The 24,263-nt window shown below is 41.0% G+C and overlaps 1 protein-coding gene across 1 annotated transcript in view; it reads left to right on the top strand.

Moving 5' to 3' along the window:
- Positions 1-22,557: 22,557 nt before the first annotated feature.
- Positions 22,558-24,263, top strand: part of LOC147634603 (uncharacterized) — a 1,762-nt gene continuing 56 nt past the window's right edge. The window contains exons 1-2 of the mRNA XM_086803383.1: positions 22,558-23,226; positions 23,329-24,263. The exon at positions 23,329-24,263 is cut by the window's right edge and continues 56 nt beyond it. Of these exons, the coding sequence (XP_086659509.1) occupies positions 22,865-23,226; positions 23,329-24,055 (1,089 nt within the window). The 5' untranslated portion in view covers positions 22,558-22,864 and the 3' untranslated portion in view covers positions 24,056-24,263. The remainder of the gene's footprint in view (positions 23,227-23,328) is intronic.

Below are 24,263 nucleotides of genomic sequence, written 5' to 3'. Positions count from 1 at the left end.
ATTTCATGATTTCGAAGGTCATCTTACATCATGGTAATGCCTCCCAATTGACGGTCTCTCCTTCTTCTTCAAGCATCTCAAACAAGGCCACAAGGCCATGTTTGTGAGCGTACTTCTCCTCTCGCCTACTTGGTGGGCGATTCATGGCCAACTCCTGCACACACGATTAACAATTATAACTTTTAGAAATCAACATTTAGCCCACATACATACATTTAAATAAATAAAATTGCTACAAACACTTACGAATTCATGGCGCATGGTTTCGTAACCACCACTCCCGAGATGAGAAGCCCCTACTGTTTGGAGTCTTGCCCTTGCCGCCTCTCTTTGTTGTTGAAACCTGTCTGGTGTCTCGGTGAGCTCCTGAGCAATGGCTGCCCACTCCCTGTCATCTAGCCAAACAGGTTTCTCCTTCCCCTCTCTAAATGCGTCCCTCGCCTCTGACCTACGATGCCCCATCAAAATGCGAGCTGTATACTGTATCCACTCATTAGAGACGACATTCATAGGGTCAGATGGCTGGAACTCTTGCTTTATCTTTGTGTTTATATAATTTTTCTTCCCCTTGTCTTGCTGATCCCATTTAGTCATGACAGAGTCATGAAACTGTATAGTGCACAATTGTCGAATGCGTGTCTTCATTGCCTTCCCTGCACTATCCATTATTGGTGCCCCATCCCTAATTGTGTAATTCTTGCTATTGTCATGGTCATGTGCACCCCAGGGAGTGGAAGGTGACCCTATGGGTGTGCTATCAACAGATGAGAGCGAAGGACGACGCTCACGTGGTGGTGGTGTCACAGCATCTGTGGCATTACCACCACAACAACCTCCCCCTGAAGACCTACTACGTGAGCGCCGTCTATGTGAAGAGGTGGTAGATCGAGCTGTAAGAGGAGTGGAAGGCTGTGTGGTATGAGGTGTGGGAGCTGCTGTCGTACCCACGGGAGTGGGAACTGGCGTCGGGAAGCCAGATGGTGAGGCAGATGTCCCTGCTCCAGAACCCCAATAACTCTGAGCCATGGCTCTCTGCTCTGGAGTCATGGACGAAAGAAAACCATATAACTGCTGGGGACTCATGCCCTGCGGTGTAGGATTAAATGAGAAATCTGGACTGTAGTCGTAGGGCGGTGAGTCACCCATGGCCTGTTGGACAAAAAACCATATGACAAACTTGTACGAAATGAAAATTACACGGTAAACAATGAATGAAAGAACCATAAGATAAACATTAACAATGATAAACAACATTGGTAAAACTATATCAACTTGCTCCTACAGTAGTGATTATGATGGTAAACATTAACAATGGTAAACAATGAATGGACCTTCAATGTCATAAAACCATTACAAATATGTCATAACTATTTGCATAATCATTAAGATACATCATTTTAAAAATCATTATCTATTCTATCATCCTCATTAAGATCAGTAGTCCCAAAGAGATCTATGTCTATGTACATTTCAGCATCCTCATTATTAAAAGTCCCTTGATGAAGGATGTCTTCATCATCTATGTCTTCTTCCTCAACTTGTTTTTCAGCTTCCTTGGTTTGCACCTCTTCATTTGGATCTTGCTCTAGTTGCTCCTCTTCATTTGCTTGCTCCTCTTCATTGTTGATATCGGCTTGTTCTTGCTGCTCTCCATTACCCTGTGCATCCACATCACCTTGTTGTAGCTCAAATTCTTCAAAAATTTGCTTACTGCGGGGGGCGACTTGAACCACAAACAGCCAACGTGGATCTTTTGGATCCGCTTTAAAGACAACCTGCTCACAATGCTCTGGGCGCACAAAAGTATCTTGCTGATCGGTCCATACCTTTGTGGAGTCCACTTGGATGAGGCCACTCTTGTCTCTACGTACAGTTGCATGTGGCCCATTCATGATTACCTTGAACCACTTCACATCAAAGATAAACAACTCAAAACTTCTGAAGCCAACCTTTAATATATCTTGAATGGTTCCAAAGTAATCAAGCATTCCAGTAATTGTGTTATCATCACTTGCACTTGCACGACTTTCTTGAACAAACTGTGCTGTGACACCACAATCAAAGGTTGCTCTTCTTTGGTCTATTCGTTCTACTCGAAAATGACGTCCATGTGACCAAAACGCCCCATATTTGTGATACTACAAATAGCACAAAAAGTTTGTTGATGGAGAATCAAACACAGAGACATGTAGAGAAAAAAAAGAGAGACATGTAGAACTTAAACACTTACATGCCAATCGCATCCTTTTGTAAGCTCCTCCTCCTCCTCTGTTATAGGTAAACCAGCACGTTTGGCTTCTAAAATTGTAGCTTCTAGCCATCTACCTGTGGGAAAGTCCGGAAGAGCTTGCATACCTTCTGGATATGGGAGATTTCTTGTAGTGCGATTCCTTTTGAAACTTAAACGATCTTGTACTCGCTGTCGCTTGAGAGCTTCATATGTCTCAATCCACTTCTCCATTACATGAGAGTTCAAGATGCAAAATTTGTTGATTTTTTCCCTCAAAGTGCTATCCATCTTTCTCTTAATGCCTTGGCCTTGAGGTTCCTCACCAATGACTCGCCTGTTGGACTCTTGAGACCATAGTCGAGGTATCTCTGGATCTGAGGAACTTAAATATTCAGTGATGTAAACAAGGGACTCTTGTATCAGCCACCCTTCTGACATACTACCCTCTGGGCGAGCCATTTGGCGAACAAATCCCTTTAATGTCTTCATAAACCTCTCCAAAAAGAACATCCATCTTGAATGGACTGTTCCAGCAACTGCAACCTCATCTACAACATGAACTAGCAGATGCATCTGGATTGTTAATAAACTTGTAGGGAAGAACTTCTCTACCATGCAGACTGCCTCTATGGAGTTTAAACGCGCTGTCTCCAAAGTGTCTCTCTTTATCTCTTTTGAAGAAATCCAGCGCACCAATGTGCCAATCTTATAGATAGTAGCTCTAATGTCTTCAGTGAGGCAATCTTTTATTGCTATGGGTAGCACAAATTGTAGAAACTTGTGCCAATCATGACTCTTGAGACCACTAAGATCATCATCCTTTGTAAATGCACTTTTCAAGCAATGCATACAACCTGTAGGAGTCCGAAACTCTGAAATTGTCCTCTTGACTTGTTGTTCCTCCATCTTGCTAAAAACCCATGGGGCTCTTGGAAGTAGCACCTTTCCATTGGGTCTAGTGCGAGCCCACAACTCTTGCATGCAACCAATCTCCTCCAAGTCATCCCTTTGGCCTTTAGTATCCTTTTTTCCTGTATGGTCTTCCACAGAATGTCAGCTACATTCTTGAAAATATGCATCGGGTCAAGCAAATGGTTTCTAAGGAGATCACCCCAATAGGGGAGTTGGTGAAAGATAGAGAGCCTCTTCATCCCAGGACATGCCAAGTTGCCACATTCCTCCCATTTGATCTTCCAATCGCTTGCCTTCAATGCACTTGGAGGAGGTCTTCCTAGATTACGATCCCGTAATTCATGATTTTCTGGAAGATACCTAACATGTCCTTGGTAGACATTCTTTCGTAATGCTTTTGAGTATCTTGAATCAAGTCGAGGACCACATACAGGACATGCATTGTAACCCGATATAGACAAACCTGAGCATTCTCCATAGCCAGGCCAATCATGCATTGTCCACATGAGAATACCTTGCACAGTTGTAAGTCTTTGGCCACTCTGCTGCTTTGACATGTCCTTCACTTCAATTCCGTTCCACAAGGTGCGTAACTCATCAATAAGTGGTGCCAAATATACATCCATGTTCTTCACCTTGTACTTTCCTGGAACTATTAATGAGAGCAACAGATGACCTTTCTTTATTGCTAACCATGGCGGAAGATTATAATTCACAAGGCAAACAGGCCATGTGCTCCATGAAGAGCTCCTTAAACCAAAAGGGTTTACACCATCCATTGCTAGGCCAAGACGGAGGTTTCTAGGTTCTTCCTTAAAAGCCGGCCATTTCTCTTCAATGTGTCTCCATGCGGGTGAGTCAGCAGGCACACGCATCACTTCATCTGTGGATCGAGTTGTGGCATGCCATGTCATCAAGCTTGCTATTGATTTGCACCTGAACATGCTTTTTATCCTTGGGATGATTGGAAAGTGCCTGAGAACCTTTACCGGGACAGCTTCCCCCTGAACATCTTCTCTATATCTGTTAGAGCCACAATGGGGACATTCTTGCAAATGCTCATATTCATGGCGGAAGAGGCAACAATCATTGCGACAAGCATGAATATTATTGTAATCCATGCCTATGGATTTCAATAACTTCTTCGCATCTGCACGAGATGGAGGCATCTCGTTGCCAGGGGGCAATATCTGATCTTTCAAAAGCCTGCAAGTATGGCAATATCTGATCGTTACTATTAAGATTTTCTCAAATACAAGTTGATAATTTATCATTTCAACAGTAGGTGTAATCTCCAAAAAAAGACCTTACTTGAATAGTTCAGTGACACTTGTATTAGACCATCCAAAAATTGACTACAAATTTAGCATCGTAAGAGATGCACGCAATACAGATATGTTGGCACCATTGTATAATGGAAGGCGTGCAAGTTTACGCATGGCCTCTTCCTCTGGTTCATAATTTGACCGTTGAGAATGTCGTGGTTGATGATCTTCATGTTCATGCTCCTCGAAGAGAGCTTCTTGTTGCTCGATGAAGGCATCCAACATTTCTTCCATTGGACCTTCTTCCATTTCCTGATCTTCTTCCATTCCCTCGGGTGCTGTTAATTGAGCTCCATCTCTCACTCCCTCCTGCGATATCCTCATCCTTTGTTGGGGACGAGAATTCACAGGCGCAATGTTATTAAGATGCGGCTGCACACTTGCTTGGTTGTACGATTGAAACCGTAAATTTTGCAAGCGCTCCATTGGAAATATGCCAGCGTCATGAACATGCTCGTTGCAAATCCTTCGTTTTCGAAAGATTTGGTACTTACATCGCATGCATGGACACGCTATTCTCTCTTCAAGATTGAGAGGCTCCATCTAGCAGGATAACATGTATATGCAGCTCATTAAACACAAATCAGCTTATCTCCTCTCCATACAAAATTAAATAGAATTTGAACAAGGATGGAGAGAGAAGCTATCTCTATTCATAAATAGCTGTTTATAAAGGCCTTATGCAATAATCTAAATGCATAGTATAAGTATAAGCTTGCATAATAAGGCTGCAAGACTTATGCATAAGCCTTATGCATAAGTCTTATGCATAAGCCATATGCATAAGCTCTATGCATAAGCCATATGCATAAGTCTTATGCACACGCTCTATGCATAAGTCTTATGCATAAGCCATATGCACACGCTCTATGCACAAGTCTTATGCATAAGCCATAAGCTCTATGCATAAACCCTAAACCCTCATTCAAGATGCCTTGCATCCATATTACCTTCCATGTCCTCATCACCAATGATCATTTCTTGCACAACATCCCGACCCTTGCTGCGTGGTCTTCCCTTCGGCATAGTGAAGAAATGCAAGATGTTGGTAGAATGCCCAAATGATGTCGGAATTGGACAAAAGAAGGTTCTATGGGTAGGTAATGGTGTCTACTATCCTCCCAAATGAACACAGTAAGAATTAGGTATGGGCAAGTACTCTCTGTTTTAGGGTTTGTGCAGGACAGTTGAAAGTAGTAATTTGGCTCTAAAACGCAAAATATATGTCGGAATTAGGATTTTGACGGCTCTATAGAAAGCTAACGGAAGATAGAACCTACCCCTAAAAGCATTTTGATTCAGTCAAAGTGGAAGTATATTCTGTTTGACTTTGACCAGAAAGTCAACATGACTACTTTGACCGAGATTGTGATATCCGATTAAGGGGTTCTATGGCTCATTTGAAAACTCTCAAGGAGTAGAATAGAGTCGTGTAATCACTCGGACCTAATCCCAAAAACCCTAGGACTGAATTAGGGTTTTGTAAATTCCGCCAGAGTCTCCTTTGTAATTGGAACCAAATCTCAAATGAAAATGCAACTTCTCAAATCACAATGCAATACTCTTTGTATCCCACAATGTCATGAAAGATCATATGCACTCTTTGTCCATCAAAGCATTTGCAATATGCTCCACAATATGACGGAAAAGGGGCCCCATTGCCCAAATGCATCCACAAAGTCGATGGTGAGGATTGTTGAGGATGCGCATTGAAGCTTGCCGATCTCCCGGCCAAGCTCTTCTCACCCCTTCACCGAGTTTTCCTCCAAGGTGAAGGTTGAGGCCATTTCTTCACACCGGTGTACCTAATCCCCCTTTGTACCGCTTTACCAAGCAATCACGGCACAAAGAGTTCAAGCCATTCTCCCCTTGGCCTCTCCAACCAATGCCAAGGTACCCTCACACATTGCTAGATTCTATAGAAACTTGAAGTGGTAGCAATGGTGAGTGTAGGTACAAAATGATGTGGATAATATCAAATGATAGAACAAGTTTGTTGGCTTACAAGTATTGAGCATGACTCATGCCCTTTTACAATTTAGAACTCATCAATAAAGCATGGACTCATGCCTCAATCCATCATCCAAAAGCTCCAACACAAACCAACAATTCACAATGCCCTCACCATGGCATTTGCATAAGCATTTGTTAACCACAATCAAGGCATTTGCAATTGCATTCCAACAATCCCTTTCACATAAGCCTTATGCACACGCTCTATGCAATTACGCTCTATGCATAAGCCTTATGCACACGCTCTATGCATAAGCCATATGCACACGCTCTATGCATAAGCCTTATGCATAAGCTCTATGCATAAGCCATATGCATAAGTCTTATGCATAAGCCATATGCATAAGTCTTATGCGTACGCTCTATGCATAAGCCATATGCATAAGCTCTATGCATAAGCCATATGCATAAGTCTTATGCATACGCTCTATGCATAAGTCTTATGCATATGCTCTATGCAAGACTTATGCATAAGCTCTATGCATAAGCTCTATGCTATATGCCTTATGCACTATGCTAACCCTTAATCCCATCACCCAATGGTGTAATAAACATGATCTTGTTTTACATGGATAATAGATCTTACCTTGATAACATATGTAAACTCTATGAATAAAGAGAATACCTTATGCATAGAAAAACAGAGCATAAGACTTATATGTTATATGTATAAGAGAGTAAAAACATTCAAAAAGCTTTCAACAAGAAGGCTACGCAAGCTCTATGTACAATGTCCATGCAAGCTTTCAAGAAACCTATGCATAGAGATTTTATAAGCTTGTAAGAAACCCATGCATAGAGATTTTATAAGCTTGTAAGAAACCCATGCATAGAGATTTTATAAGCTTGCAAACTCTATGCATAAAGCCTATGCATAGAGCTTATGCATAGAGATTTCACAAGCTCACAAGCTCTATGAATAGAGCTTATGCATAACGCTTGCAAGAAGGCTATGCATAGAGATTGCAAGCTTATTATAGGTTTTATGCATAGATATTAAATTAATCCTATGTGTAAGCTTACAAGAACCCAAAACTAACCCTAAACCATAAAACAGGGATGCAATAATTCATAGAAAATAGCATAAACAAGAAAAATCGAAAGAGGATCTACCTCTTTTTTGCAAAGTTGAAGGAGAGGATTGGTGAGGTGAAAGAGCTGCAAAACAAAATATTAAACAAACTAATTAGTAAATTAAACACAAGAAAAAGAACTAATACAAAACCCTAAAATCTCTATGCATGCATTAGGAGATCTATGCATACATAGAGAGCTCTCAACATGCATAGAGAGCCAAAAAAACACAAAACCCTAAACATCCTAATTCTTAAATTAAAAAGTAAAAGCAATTGCAAGAACATATTAGGAGAAGGAGAAGAGGAGAAAAGAAGAAAGAAGGAGAAAAGAGGAGAGAGGAAAAAAGAGGAGAGAGAGAGAGAAAGAGAAGAGGGAGAGAAAGAGACCTTCTTGGCTTGTTCTTGCGCTTCCTCTGCGAAAAAACCAGAAAATAGGCTCTCGGCTGTGAAAAACTTACGAGCGCCGGTATATGCTACGGAATATGCTTCGGAATATACGTCGGTATATACTACGGAATGTGCGTCGGTATAAACATCGGAATGTGCGCCGGTATAAACGTCGGTATAAGCGACGGGACACGAAAATTTAAAAAAACCCCGCCATGCTTGTCTTCTCTAACATTACGACGGACATACCGACGTTCGACATTTGCGTCGGTATTTTAGCGTCGGTATGCCCTCAAGCTCTTGTAGTGCCCCTTCCTTACATATGTGTCAAAATGGAATGAATATACCCAAAATATCTCATATTTTTAATATTGCTCATAGTTTTTTACTAGTAAACCTTCATCTTATGTGAGTATTTACTCATTTTTGGATACCCAAAATATCTCATATTTTTAATATTGCTCATAGTTTTTTACTAATAAACTTTGTACATAGTCAACTCTTCATCTTATGTGAGTATTGAAGGGACTCCCCTTCCTTACATATGTGTCAAAATGAAATCATTATACCCAAATATCTCATACTATTAAAATTACTCATAGTTTCTTACTAATAAACTTTGTACATAGTCAACTCTTCATCTTATGTGAGCATTTACTCATTTTTGGGTATCTTCTTTTACAAAATTGGATTTATCTCCTTCCTACACATGGATTGATCCTATTGGCTCACAGGAACCTTAATTGGACCATAATCCAAAGATTTTTGAAAATCTAGACCCTTAGACTAAGGTTCTTTATACCCATTTCCAATTAATTCCAATTGCACATTGGAAAGTTCTTTTTGAATTTCTGTTTTAGGGGAACTTATTTTAATAAGATGAAATAATTTTCTATCCAAAAATGTTAAAAATCTGAATATTTTCTCTCTAGAATATTTTCTCTCTCTAGGTTAAAATAGTTAGAAACAAGGTCTTTTATATTTCTAAAGAGGGATTAATTACAGGAGAAGATGCTGGACATTTTAAGGGGCTAGGGAGGAATCTTACATTCTCTCCCACTTGAAAAACGCGAGATGCCCTAATCTCGCAAACTGGGGGTAATTTTGCAAGATGCACGAATATGAGACAAAGAGAAAATTTAATTAGATTAACCACCAAGAAAGGTCTCAAAGAGAGCAAGACTCAAGACAAGAACAAAGATTTCAATTTTATTCACTCTTGGAATATATACAGTAAAGATAGAAGAACTTTTTACACTTCCATAAGCCTGTCCATCATGTGGTCACAAAAGCAGCACTCACAAGCTGCACACGTATAAGGTAACTCATCTATGGAAATAATTTGGCTGGTTATTGCAGCACCTACCTCAGTGGTATGAGGTGATCTAACAAAAGGACCTCTAAGAGGCAAGCCGAAAACGGGATAAAGGCATATCTTGTGGTGAGGAAGAAAGCACGCTAGTAAGAAGACCCGCTCAGAAAATCCACCATGCCTTGATCTCATCACGCAGTAGTATCGGGGACCCAAACCCAAAGCTTCAATAACCATGGCCAAGCGGACATTGTTACGAAAGTGCTGTCGCCCCCACGGTGTTACCCTAGTTATATCTCGATAGGTCCGCCGCCATTTGGTTTGAGCTACAGAAGTTCCCAAGTGAGGGAAAAGTGAGCGCTCATACAGTTCTATAAAATCCTTCTTCACAGACTTGCTTGCGTCTTGAAGGTGAGAAAACATCATGGATAAAACCAATCCCTGCTGCCAAGCCATGAAGGAGATTAAGAAAGAAAAGAGATCGATGGAAATAAGATTACTGAGAGCGACAAGTAAGAGTTACGACTTATATAAAAGAAGGAACTAGCGTAACCTAGAAGCCAACGGGGTATCTTGCCACTGAAGTTTTACCATCTCTCCATGATTTGGGTTTGGCACAAATTTCTATAGAGCTTTCATTAAATACATTAAGAACTTTGAGATGAGGAGGTAAAAGAAGCTCGTAGGAGGCTAAGTCACCTACTTTCTTTGAATTCAGATAAGGCTCACAATATCTGGGGGATAATTTCTTATACTTCCCAAGAGATAAAGAACTTCTTTTAGGCCGTACTCGAATGAAGACCGAAACCTTGGTATCCAAAACACCGATTTTTACTTCTGAACTCATTGTTCTGAATCCTTAAAACAGATGGGACTCTTGAGAAGTATTCTAGGAAAAGGGTCTTTCTTTTTTAAATAGAATCTTTCTTTTATTTTAGAGAGGGAATAATTATAAGATCAAAAAGGGAGATTCTTACTCCTGTATACCTCGAAGGCTGGGGAGGAATTTTACATTCTATCCCACTTAAAAAAGTGCGAGATGTCCTCATCTCGCAAGGTAGAGGACAACTCTTTTTCTTAAGATCCAATTTTATTTTGGGGTTCGTTATATTCTGGTCAACCCAACAGAATACTAGGATAAATATCCCTTATATAGAACTCATCATTAAATAACAATTCATTCAGATCATATCATTTATATCTTTAACATGATAATGGTCCATTAGACCGAAAAATTTCCTTCTGAACATTCCTCCACGGACGGGAATTTCAGTCAAGCAAGTTCTCAATTTGTCATCCCTTAACTTGATCTACCGGTTAAGTGTTAATAGTAGCAATCTGACAGCACAATCCACTAATCTCATAGTGATTTGCTGAATTCATTATCATCATTCCAGTTATGAATATCATCACAAGGACTCGTCCCATTCATCCTCATTGTGGTTTTGCTCAGGTTATGATATTTCAACTAAATTTCAAGAAATCATCATTTTTCAATCAGAATCCAAATCAATTCATCAATTCTCAAACAGAATTAAAAATCATATCAACCACATTCGAAATCATCATCTGGATAGCATTAACGCTTATAATTTCAAGTCCTAGATTTACTCGTATATACTGTCAGTAAAGAGCTGCAGTTATACTCTCGGTATATACGGGTAGTCACGGCCCTTGGAATTATGAGGTAAATACCATCATGTCTAGGCCTCAAGCAAGTCAGGGATTCTATATAATTGCGGTACTTCCATCTGAAGACCCAATTACCAAATTACAAATTTCAGTTTGAATATCAAATTGTATGACTTACATCACACAATTACAACCTTTTTGTGTTTCTTGATAAATTTTTGACATATTTGTCTTCTCAGTTGATCTTTATTAGCCAAATCGCTCTGATACCAACTGTGAGATCCCTGTTCCCACCGCGCAACGGATTCGAGGTACTAGCAGCGAAAGTAGCACTTCTTGCACGAGGCAGGGTCCCACACTCGGGGCCTCGTCCATGGATATCCGGACAAGAGACTAATTTGTCGGTTTTTTCAAAACCGAACCTGGAAAAAGCTTCCCTTATCCGAAAAGCACGGGGGATTCCTCCAGCATAACTTTTTACTCTAACGTAGTCAAGACCATAAGATCAAACTGATCCGACTGCACCTATAAAGATACTCGGTCAGATCAAGGAAGAAACTTGCACTTGGATCATTGGGATCAACACTTTTTTCCCCATCAAGAGGCACAGCCGTTGATTCCTATCCATAGAACAATTACTATCCGGGATTTACTTCATCTATCGTAATAACAAAAATTTAGTCTCGATTTATAGATCCATCAATCCAGCCTAACCCCATCCAGTCCCATGGGTTAGCCAACCACCCAACCACTGTAGTGATGGGATCCAATTTAGAGTTTGATTTTTTTGTCCCGGGTACAAGGGAAAAGAGTTCCCAAGCCCCCTAGCTGGATGTTCATGCAAAAATAAAACTAGTCACACCACTTACACACCTAATATGAAATTGCCTTTTCACAGATTCAACCAGTTTTAAAACAATCCTTTAATGAAACCATAGTATCACCGATCACAATCTTCCAAATTATCCGGTTGATTCTTAATTTCCCATCATTCCTTCATCAGAGTATCTATGGCATCATTGTCAACCAGAACGCTCACCACCTGTCCACTCAGGGGTCTTTTCAATAGTTCCTAGCCCATAATACTCGGCAATATAATCACTTATAAAAATCAAGATGGACTCTCGTTGAAGATCAGCAAGATCAACCAACAGATCCATATAAAGAGCCATGGACTCATCCATTGAAGACCAGCAAGGTCAATCAACCAGATCCATGCCTGGTTTCAGAAAACAACTCTTACTCCTTGTTCCAATATCCTTCTCGACGCACGTGTGGGTATCCTAGGTGACCCAGAGCCTGAGCACCGTATGGTCAGCATCCTCTAGGATCCTTCACAAGTGACCTAGCACTTCACTCATAGGCCGCTTCCCTGGTCCCTCATCCACCGTACCGGAAGCTCATCATTTTAATCGAACCGAGGCTGGTCGACCGACTTTGCTACGCGAGACGTCCTCCATTGACTCTCCTTCAGCAGTTGCAACTTTATCAGTTAGGTCTCCACGACCTTAATCACAAGACGGTCAAAATGTTTCCTCAGCATTCTTGACATAAAACAGCCATTTACAAACAGCATTTACAAACAGTTTACAAATACAGTTTCTATATTAACTCTCATTTTTCCACATTAACCCAATCTACATGTACTTTCACATCCATACATCCACATTTATATGTATATATTCACATCTACATGCATACATCCACATCCACATCTACATGCTCATTCATGCATCCTCATCCATAAATCCACATCTACATGCACATTCACATCCATACATCCACATCTATATGCATACATCCACATCTACATGCATACATCCATACATACACATCCACATTCACATCCATACATCCACCTCCACATGCATACGTCCACATCTCCATGTATACATCCACATCCACATCCACATTCACATTCACATCCATACATCTACATCTACATGCATACATCACATCTCCATGCATATATCCACATCCACATTCACTTCACATCCATACATTTACATCTACATGCATACATCCACATCTCCATGCATACATCCACATCCACATTCACATTCACATCCATACATCTACATCTACATGCATACATCCACCTCCACATTCACATCCACATCTATACATCTACATCTACATCTACATCTACATCTACATGCATACATCCACCTCCACATTCACATCCACATATATACATCTACATCTACATGCATACATCCACATCTCCATGCATACATCCACATCCACATTCACATTCACATCCATACATCTACATCTACATGCATACATCCACCTCCACGTTCACATCCATATCTATACATCTACATCTACATGCATACATCCACCTCCACATTCACATCCACATCTATACATCTACATCTACATGCATACATCCACATCTCCATGCATACATCCACATCCACATTCACATTCACATCCATACATCTACATCTACATGCATACATCCACCTCCACATTCACATCTACATCTATACATCTACATCTACATGTATACATCCACCTCTACATTCACATCCACATCTATACATCTACATCTACATGCATACATCCACCTCCACATTCACATCCACATCTATACATCTACATCTACATGCATACATCCACATCTCCATGCATACATCCACATCCACATTCACATTCACATCCATACATCTACATCTACATGCATACATCCACCTCCACATTCACATCTACATCTATACATCTACGTCTACATGCATACATCCACCTCCACATTCACATCCACACCTATACATCTATATCTTCATGCATACATCCACCTCCACATTCACATCCACATCTATACATCTACATCTACATGCATACATCCACATCTCCATGCATACATCCACATCCACATTCACATTCACATCCATATATCTACATCTACATGCATACATCCACCTCCACATTCACATCCACATCTATACATCTACATCTACATGCATACATCCACATCTCCATGATTACAATAAAATTCTTTTAATTAATCTAGGATGATAATTCCTAGAATATGGTAGGAAGTCCTCTTTTCATGCTTTGAATGAAATTATTTTATGTGTAATTTTTATAAAACTTTTACCATAGCTTCGCTGCTATGACTGATAAATCTCAATTATCTTAAAAGATAAAGCTTATCATTAAGAAAATGATTAGAATGATCCCTAATTGGATCAATAACCCATAATGTATTGAATCATCAACATTCATGAAATACATAAACTAAAAGCATAGGGAAAGCCATTAATTTGGTCTTAAGCATAGATTAATCTTGGATTAAGGAAAAGCTTTATGAAAAGCCTCATTTGGATTAAGAATAGGTCATGAGTATGACCATTTCTTGAGTGAGAGAGAGATATCACATAAAAACCATTAGAATTTAGCATAAATGAAAATTTATGTAATTCTGTACTATCATTCATTAATTACTTCAATAGCATTCAAAACCCATTCCAATTAAGCTTCTCAAGCTCGAGAGGGATTGAGAAGAGAGAAACATTGAGAAATTATAGAAAAGATCAAAATTCACCACTTACTTTACAAATTGCTTGATTCTTTGTTCACGGTAGAGGCCCCCATCCAATCAATTGGTTTAGTATGTTGGAGCCACCAATGGGAATTGAAGAAAGAGGGAAGCTCCAATTTCTTACAAATTGGAGAGAATTTTAGAGAATAGTAAATATTAGCATTATTTCAGCATAGTTCTAGAATAGTAAAATTCTCCTCCTTTTTTTCAAAGGACTCATGTTCTATTTATAGGAGAGAGAGGCTCTAACCAAGGCTAACTGATTTCTAGAGTTTTCCAGATTCAGTATGGGACTAGATTTGGACCTAGTTTGGTTACTTTTTTGATTCGGTTTGGTTCCTTTTTGATTTGGTTTGGTTCAAGAGAGAGGAGAGAAAACTATCACATTATCTTTGAGTTTAAAACTCATTCAAGCATGTGAAATATGCACCTCCTTTAATGGACTCTCCTTCCTTACATATGTGTCAAAATGGAATGAATATACCCAAAATATCTCATATTTTTAATATTGCTCATAGTTTTTTACTAGTAAACCTTGTACATTTTCAACTCTTCATCTTATGTGAGTATTTACTTATTTTTGGATACCCAAAATATCTCATATTTTTAATATTGCTCATAGTTTTTTACTAATAAACTTTGTACATAGTCAACTCTTCATCTTATGTGAGTATTGAAGGGACTCCCCTTCCTTACATATGTGTCAAAATGAAATCATTATACCCAAATATCTCATACTATTAAAATTACTCATAGTTTCTTACTAATAAACTTTGTACATAGTCAACTCTTCTCTTATGTGAGCATTTACTCATTTTTGGGTATCTTCTTTTACAAAATTGGATTTATCTCCTTCCTACACATGGATTAATCCTATTGGCTCATAGGAACCTTAATTGGACCATAATCCAAAGATTTCTGAAAATCTAGACCCTTAGACTAAGGTTCTTTATACCCATTTCCAATTAATTCCAATTACACATTGGAAAGTTCTTTTTGAATTTCTGTTTTAGGGGAACTTATTTTAATAAGATGAAATAATTTTCTATCCAAAAATGTTAAAAATCTGAATATTCTCTCTCTAGAATATTTTCTCTCTCTAGGTTAAACTAGTTAGTTAGAAACAAGGTCTTTTATATTTCTAAAGAGGGATTGATTTACAGGGAAAGATGCTGGACATTTTGAGCGGCTGGGAAGGAATCTTACAATCTCCCCCAATCTCATGAATCTATCAAGATGAATAAGTTCTTTAGCCTCAAGCAGGTCAGTTCAACCCTGGAAGAATAATACTCTCCAAGTTTATCACTCTGCAAAAGTATGCCCCATCCATGACTACCTCCCAACAAGTAGCCCATTTCTGCCAAGGTCTGAATGAACCTTTGGAATCCCGCCTTGAAGCAATGAGGCCAAACACATTGCAAGATGCTCTCATATGAGCAAAACCTCTTGTGAAAAGACCTGAAGTTTGGCAAAGCTAAGCCTCAGAAGAGGTCTTACCCTGAATCAAACCCTAAAGATCAGTCTTACAAGAAGCCCCAGCAAAATTCTCCCTACTACAGACAAGGGCGGCAAACCAGCTCTTTTGTTTCCCATTTGTATGCTGTTGCTTCTAGAGAGGCCCCTCTGTGCTTCGAATGCAATGAGCCGGGACACTTTAGGGCCAACTTCCCGAAGCTAGCATCATCTTTTCCTCAAGGCGATCAAGCAAATCAGGGTCGTAGAACCCCTATCCACCAAGGTGCAAGAGGTGGTGGACGTGCCAGAGGTCGCGGAGCAATTTCCCGCGCAACCTGTGCTATAAATGAAGAACCAACTTTGGAGATAGCTAAAGAAGAGCGTGCCACTGTCCATGCGGCGATAGAACATCAAGGTCCAAATAAACAAAAGTTGGTGTAATTCAAATGCCAGATCATCACGGTAAGCACAGGTTGATTTATTGTGGTAATACCCATTCATTTCTTTCTCCTAGGTTCTTTACAAAAATTAAACTTCGGTCAAAAACCAGCTAGGAGAATGGTTTCAGAACTAGCAGGTGGGAAGGAAGTAGTATCTCACCACTCTGTAGGAAACCTTGATTTTGAGTTGGGTAGTGAGCAAACTCATGGCCATTTTAGAATCTTACCATTAGGTATTTATGATGGCATCCTTAGAATGGATTGGTTAATTATAAACAATGCTAGTATTCACTGTAAGTAGGGGAGTATCACTTTTAAAAATGAGCATTGCCAAGTAGTATTAGTTCAGGGGAAGACAGGTAAACCCGTCTAGGGTAGTCAAAGCAAAACATATTCTTAAGGGAGCACGTAAGGGACAACAAGTTTTCCTAGTTAAACTCAACAAAGCTGCTAAACCTAGTAAGGAATTAGAACCCTCTTGGTCCAAGAATTCTTTGACATCTTTTCTGATGAGCTTACAGGGCTACCTTCTCCTTGAGAAGTCGATCATAACATATCGAGCTAATCCCTGTGCTCAACCTTTCTAAAAAACACCCTATAAGATGTCTCTCCCTGAAGCCATTGAACTCAAGGAGAAATTTTTCCAACTTATTGAGCAAGGATTTATATGCCCCTAGCAACTCTCCTTGGGGAGTACCCATTCTTTTCCAAAAGAAGAAGGACGACACTCTTCGTCTCTGCATAGATGATTGAGGGCTAAATCAAGTCACTGTTAAGAATAAGTATCATATTCCTCGCATTGATGAGATTCTTGACAGGCTTCATGGGGCCAAGGTTTTCTCAAAGATAGACTAGAGGTCTAGCTACTATCAGATCAGAGTCAAAGAAGCAGATATAACCAAGACAACTTTTAATACCCGTTATGGCCACTATGAGTTTACTGTAATGTCATTCGAGTTAACCAATGCTCTTGCAACTTTTAACCACCTAATGCAAGATATATTCCGCCCCTACTTGGATGAATTTGTGCTTGTCTTCTTTGATGACATCTTAATCTACTCCAAGTCGGTGGAAGAGCATGAGGAGCATGTGCGTTGAGTTCTACAATTGTTGCGCGCAGGCATAAACTCTATGCTAAGAAGAGAAAATGTATCTTCTTTACTCATCAGATTGAGTATCTTGGATTCATTGTCTCCCAAGATGCTATCTTAGTAGATCCTGCCAAGGTCAAGGATATACTGGAATGGCCACCCCCTAAATCAATCCGCGAAGTTCGTAGATTTTTGGGAATCATAGGATGATACAGGATTTTCATTAAAGATTATGCCCTGGTAGCTACACCCTTAACGGATCTAACGGATCTTCTTAAGAAGGATTCCAAAATAGTGTGGTTTGCCAATCCATCAAGTCAGCTTTGATTAGTTCAAAGTCATCATTACCTCAGCTCAGTCCTGAAACTTCCTAATTTCACCAGAGAATTTGAGGTGGTTTATTGATGCTAGTAGTCTGGCACTTGGTGGTGTCTTAGGTCACGAAAGGAAGACCAGTAGCTTATACTTCTCGCAAGCTGAAGCAATATGAAGTAAATTATGCCACCCATGATTTGGAACTCTTAGTTGTTGTTTATGGCCTCAAGTTATGGAGACATTATCTCTTGGGGTGCAAATTCCAGCTTGTAGGCTGACAGAAAATGAGAAAAATCTAGTCAAAGGTTACTCCACCCATGATGGGTGTCTCTACTTTAATAACATGCTATGTATTCCTAAAAGGATTCTTCCCTAAAGAAGTTAATCCTCCACAAAGCTTACGATAGCCCTACTGCTGCAGGGCACCCAGGCTATGCAAAAACCTTGAATGCTATAAGAAGGAGCTATCATTAGGCAGGCTTGAAAAATGATGTCCTTCGGTACTTAAAGTAATGTTTCTCATGTCAAAGGATCAAAGCTGAAAGAGTCAAAATGCCTAGGCAGCTTCAACCTTTGGATATTCCCCAAATGAAGTGGGAATGCATTAGTATAGATTTTATCACAAGTCTCCCCACTGTACAAGGAGGATATGATTCCATTCTAGTGGTGGTGGACTTGCTTACCAAAGTAGCTCATCTTATACCAGCAAAGAAAACCTTCAAAGCTTCTGATGTTGCTCGGTTATTCATCAAGGAGATCTTCAAGCGTCATGGTCTACCGAAGAGGATAGTCAGTGACCAGGATTCTAACTTCACTTCGAAGTTTTGGAAGTCCTTATTTCAGGACTTGGGTACTCAACTTTGTTTTAGTACAGCTTATCATCTTGAGACTGATGGCCAGACTGAGAGAGTCAACCAAATAATTGAAGACATTCTCAGAGCATATTGTGGATGGGAGCCAAGAAGATAGATTCAATACCTTCCTCTGGTAGAATTTGCTTATAATACATCTTATCATCAGAGCATAGGAATGTCACCATTCAAAGAACTCTATGGGCAAGAATGCTTATCTCCTCTAAATTTCTGTGATCCAACTTTAAGAGTCAAAGCCTCCACAAAAATGCTCGAGCAGATGGAGGAACAGACCAAAGCTATCTAGAAAGATATTAAAGCTGCTCAAGATAGGAAAAAACATTATGCCGACACAAGGAGGTCTGAATAGATCTTCAAGGAAGGAGACAAAGTTCTTCTATGAGTACGACCCAAGCGTAGATCTCTGTGACTTGGTAAATATAAGAAGCTCAGCCCAAGATACTGTGGAACCTTTTCTGGGCAGAAGTGCCTATGATGAGCTGCAGCTCCCAACCCATATTAAGGTCCACAATGTATTTCATGTAAGTTTGTTAAAGCCTTATGTACCTAATCGCGATCATATCCTTGATGATGAGCAATTTGTAATCCCAACTCAACGAGTCCTTGAATTGCAGCCTAGTAAGATCATAAATTCTAGAGAAATGGCAAGTCCATAATAAACCTCTTGTAGAACATCTAACTTACCATGGTGGAAGTTACCCTGAAGAGACTGCAACTTGAGAAAATGAAGCTACACCCTTAAAAGAATACCCCGAATTCATGACAAGATAAGGATATCTCGATTTCTTTAAGGGGGATAGGATGTAATATGCCAATCTTCAATAATAGTATATGCCCATTTGATAAATGAATTTATGGTCTTTTTATGGTGTAAAAATCATCAATTTCAATAATCGATCTATTTCCACTTGGAATCTTAAAATTTTGTATCCAAATTTGGAATCTGCATGTGATTTTACCCTAGTATAGGATTTTACAGCACTCAAAACGGACATCGGATTAAGCCTATAAGTAAATTTTTAGTTATTTTTAGTTAAAATACGGTAAACTTTAAACCTTAATACATGCACGTCCGAGTGTTTAATTGACGAACAAACTGCACCCCTACAACCAAGGAGACACCCCGGACATTTTTGCTGGAAAACATTTTCGCACACCCGTCGGGCGCTTCGGCACGCATATTGAGGCCGACGCCCCAAATTAGGGATCCTCGGCCCAAAAAGATGAAGTTCACATACGCGAGCGCCCGTACAACAGCTGCATAAGGACCAAAGGCCAACCACCCCAACGTATGATCCACACTGGCCGACACGTGGACGCCCATGCTGCCCACTGACCCGGAAGGTACATGTGTACCTCATCTTTTGTCCACGTACAAGCACCATCCCTTTCCTCCCCAGACTCATGTAGCCATAGGCCAGCATACGTTCATCGTATACCGTCCTTTGCACCTTGCTTTTCTCTCCCTTTTCCTGCACCTGCACCCGTACTAGCTCCTATATAAACCCCCTCGTACCCCCATGGCCAGTACCCCGACACCCTGTGCTACCCGTACCCGCGATACTCTGTGTAGAGACTAGACCTCATGGTCCGCACCGGACACTCTATGTGGGACTGTACCTGATAACCCCCTGAAACCCCTCTCCCAGCAAGCCCTTTTTAGCCCACCTCCAAGTAAGCTCTCTAGAAATTTTTTTCATCATCTCACCCTTGTGTTGAGTAGAGGGTGTCCTTAGCTGCCCCCCTGCCCCCGTGTGAATAGACTTAAGAAAGAACTCCCCCCTTTATCCCTGTAGGTGCAGCCTTTTGCCCCAAATTACAGTTTAAGGACACTTTTCCCCCCATTTGCGTGGTGACTTTAGTAAGGGCTCTTTGGCTCTTAGAGGTGGTTCCCACCTAAGAGTTTTATTCTCATAAAGAGAGCAAACGAAATCTAATTCGTGATCCAATGAAAGCATTGTGTTCACAGCGATGTGGGCTATGTGAGAAGGTGAAGAGAATGGCTCCTCCATGAAGACACCAAAATATCGCCTCGAGAAGTGTGCATAACATCGACCCTAGAGGGAATGCTTCGGATGTGACCCTATCTCTCCCCCTTGGGAGTCCCACAAAGAATTAATGGCCAAGTTAGCTTGGTCATCATTTAAAAAAGAGGTTTTTGATTGAATTTTTAATATTGACACTATCCTTACTTTGAAAAATGCCAACATCCTTGTGATATTGTTGTTTTCTCGAGAAGGTGATGTTGTTTATCGTATTCTATGGTTTACTTTAGTAATTGTTATCTTGATTAAGTTAAAAAGTACAGGTACATCTTCTCCCCACCTTGGTGCTAACCTCGTTTTCGTGCTTGTGTATCCAGGTGCCAACGTTAGCAAGGCCTGAAGTCGGCCCAAGGTATCCCTCCTACCATTGGGAAGATGAGGCTCGACGATTGAGGCGAGTTATATGATGCTGCTACCTAGCTTTGCAGGCCCAGGCTAGTGCAGTGAATAAGCTCTCCCTAGTGTGTAGACATCTCTCTGAGGAGCGGGAGAATCAAGCAATGGAGCTTGAGAGCGCGATAGGCCGGCTTGAGTCCTCGCCAGCCTACCGAGACAATGAGGTGTATGGTCCCGTAGGGATTGCCCAGTCTATAGAGGCTAGAAGGCCGAATTCTAGATCATCAACAAAATAAGGTGAAGGAATAAGAGAGCCTAGATTTGGCTATGGATAATTTTAAACATTGTATCTATTTCTTTTATTAAATCCTTTGTTTGTAAACATTGTTGTATCATTATTAAAGGCTGTTTAAACGAACAATGTATAAGGTTATTAATTAAGGAACTAATTATTTATATATATGTCACACAGCGTGGTAGGACTAATTAGAAAACAAAATTGATCCGTGAGTTGGGTGGAAAGTGGGAGGATAGAATGCCCTGACGGCACCATCCTATGGACGGGTAGACTCGATTAGTCGGGTAGCTTTCCAACATATTAATTAGAAGTTCTACATTAGGTAAGTAGGTTTCTGGGCAACTCTACTCTAGAGGACTAGTCCACCGGCTGTGCCTTGTATAGATAAGGAAAAAAGCGTTGTTTATCAGAATCGAAATAGAGGTTTCCCAATTTAAAGTCAGTCACTCTATGAGTGATCTGATTTTAAGAGTCATTTAGAAGACTACGCTTACGTTGCAAGATAGAACTAGGTCTAACCTATGAATCATACCCTTGTATCTTTACATGGTGAAGGTGTTAACGAGTAGGAAATTTTCAAGTTAGACTTAGTAGACTATCTTATGGTTTTTCCCTATTTCTTTAAGGGGGGGAACCTTACAAGGGCCCCTCCAGTAAGGAGGAAAGCATAGCCACCAGTGGAGTGCTAAGTACTTTGATCTGAGGACCAATTAACATAGGTATAGCCGATGACATGAAGACCATTTCTTTGTAGGTCTTGTTTGTATCTAATGCCGAAATGGGATGTGGTTTTGATGTATTGTAACAAACGGAATGCAAGATCCAAATGTTTATTTCGAGGACAATGCATGTACCATGAGAGCATGCGTACTGAATATGCTAAATCAGGTCTTGTACATGTGACTAGGTACCTAATGCTTCCTAATATGCTGCAATAATCTTTAGAGAGGGGATCATGCACCCATAATGCACTTTCAGAATTAGGAGCAAACTGAGTTACTCGTTTCAATAGAGGAAGTGGAGTCCAAACATGCCTATGGTAAGCTAGACGATGTTTATTGATAATACCCTCTGCAAATGTTGCTTGAGTGATATGCAAACATACCTATGGTAAGCTAGACGATGTTTATTGATAATACCCTCTCTCTCTCTCTCTCTCAAACACCTGTCCGAACGAGCGACAACACAAATTAAAATTCGGGAAATGCGTGTTTTTTTTGCTTGTCGCGTACGCGGCATACGCGCTTTTCATTTCCTTCATATATAAGAGGGAGGGTGCGTGCTACTCAGAGCTACACTGTGCTTGGAGAAACCCTAATTCTGAATCACCCCGTTAATTAGTTCGTCGAAGTCCAGCTTGTGTCTGTCTCTGCGCGCCCCCTGCAGGAGAAACGCGCCGCCCAACTAGCCCGGATTTCTGCACCGAGAAAGCCTTAACCTCTGCACCGAGAAAACCCTAACTACTTCTGCACAAAGGAAGCTATAGCCTCCGCACAGAGAAAACCCACTTCTGCAGAAACGAAGCTCTAACCTCTGCACCGGAAAGAAGGGCTCTAGCCTCTCTGGGTCTTCCTGATTATGACGCCGCCGGACGTTTATCCCCTTACAGCACCGCCGCTTGAGCCGATACCAGCAGACAATTTCGATATTGAAGACGAAATACTGTTCGTTGCCATCGTCCAACAGTTACAGCTTCCGGTCCCCGTTCGTCACTTGCCCCGCCACTTCCAGAAGCGACTGGAAGTCTTCTTCAAGTTCGCCCTCCCGGTGCCCCCCTGTCACCGCTGCCGCGACACCTTTGGCGTCCGTTTCCGTTACTTCAACAACGCGACCAAGTCCCTGCTCCTGCAGCCCCGCTACCAGTGCTTCTCCCCCTGCTGCTTCACCACCACCGCTAATTCTAGGTCCGCCCATGCGTTCTTCACCCTAAACCAGAAGAGGTACGCCACTCACCTCCAACTCCACGGCGGATTAAACACGATCCTCGACAATAACAGCATTCTTCTCAACAACAGCAGCAGTACTGATTTAAGCTTTTGCAGGTGGACGACAAGCAAAGCGGTGGTACGCCGACATAAGAGTCCTCCAACGTGGCTGGCACCGGCAGCTACACAGCAGTCGCCTGCCTTCCTTCCGGCTGGATTCCAGTCACCGCCTACCATGAACCACGGTTTCGAAGTGGACGCTTATAACCGGTCGACGGCGACAGCAGAAGCTATGCCACCGATTGCAGAGATGTATTCAGTCGATGGTGCAGGCGCAGCTTCCGAATATAACTTCTCATCGGAATGCCAATTGCAAGAATCAAGCCAAGAAGACAGGCTGATGGACACAAGTGGCGTAAACCCTTGGGCGTTTCATGAGTTTCCGGCAGGAGGGCAGCAGGCGCTCCCTGGCTGCACCATGAGAAATGTCCATCACGATATAACATCGGCCACCACATCGGTGCCCAATTCTGCTGGCTTCACAGCCGAAGAGCTGGACGAGGCTCTAAAAATTCTGAATTCTGGACTGGAGGAGGACATCATGAATGGTGCAGGATTAATTAATCAGGATCCGCAGTCCATTGGATTACCAGACCTGGACACCATTGATTTGCCGGACGTTGTTGAGTCCGTTGATTTGCCAGCCCTATCTGACTCCGTTGATTTGCCAGCCCTATCTCAGTCCGTTGATTTGCTGGCCCTATCTGACTCCGTTGATTTGCTGGCCCTAGGTTTTGATCCACACTTCAATTTTGAAGCTGTTTCATGTTCTCCTATATTTTGAAGGGCTGTACAAGCTAATGCAAACTCACCGAAATGTACTGTTTACTTCAAAGAGGCATAATCATGATAATTTGAGGCTGTGATGATTTTTAGACGTTGCAGGATATGAGGGCCTGCAGGCTGCTACTCAAATTTGCAAGCCGTCCCGTGTACATATGGGGCCAATGTTGTACATGGTGTTCCTCGGCTGGAAGATACCAGTACCCACA

Source organism: Cibotium barometz, chromosome 10 (assembly GCF_041138505.1).
Source record: "Cibotium barometz isolate CiBa-2024 chromosome 10, ASM4113850v1, whole genome shotgun sequence".
NCBI lineage: Eukaryota > Viridiplantae > Streptophyta > Polypodiopsida > Cyatheales > Cibotiaceae > Cibotium > Cibotium barometz.
The sequence above is the reverse complement of the archived record's forward strand: the minus strand, read 5'-3'. Positions and strand labels throughout refer to the sequence as shown.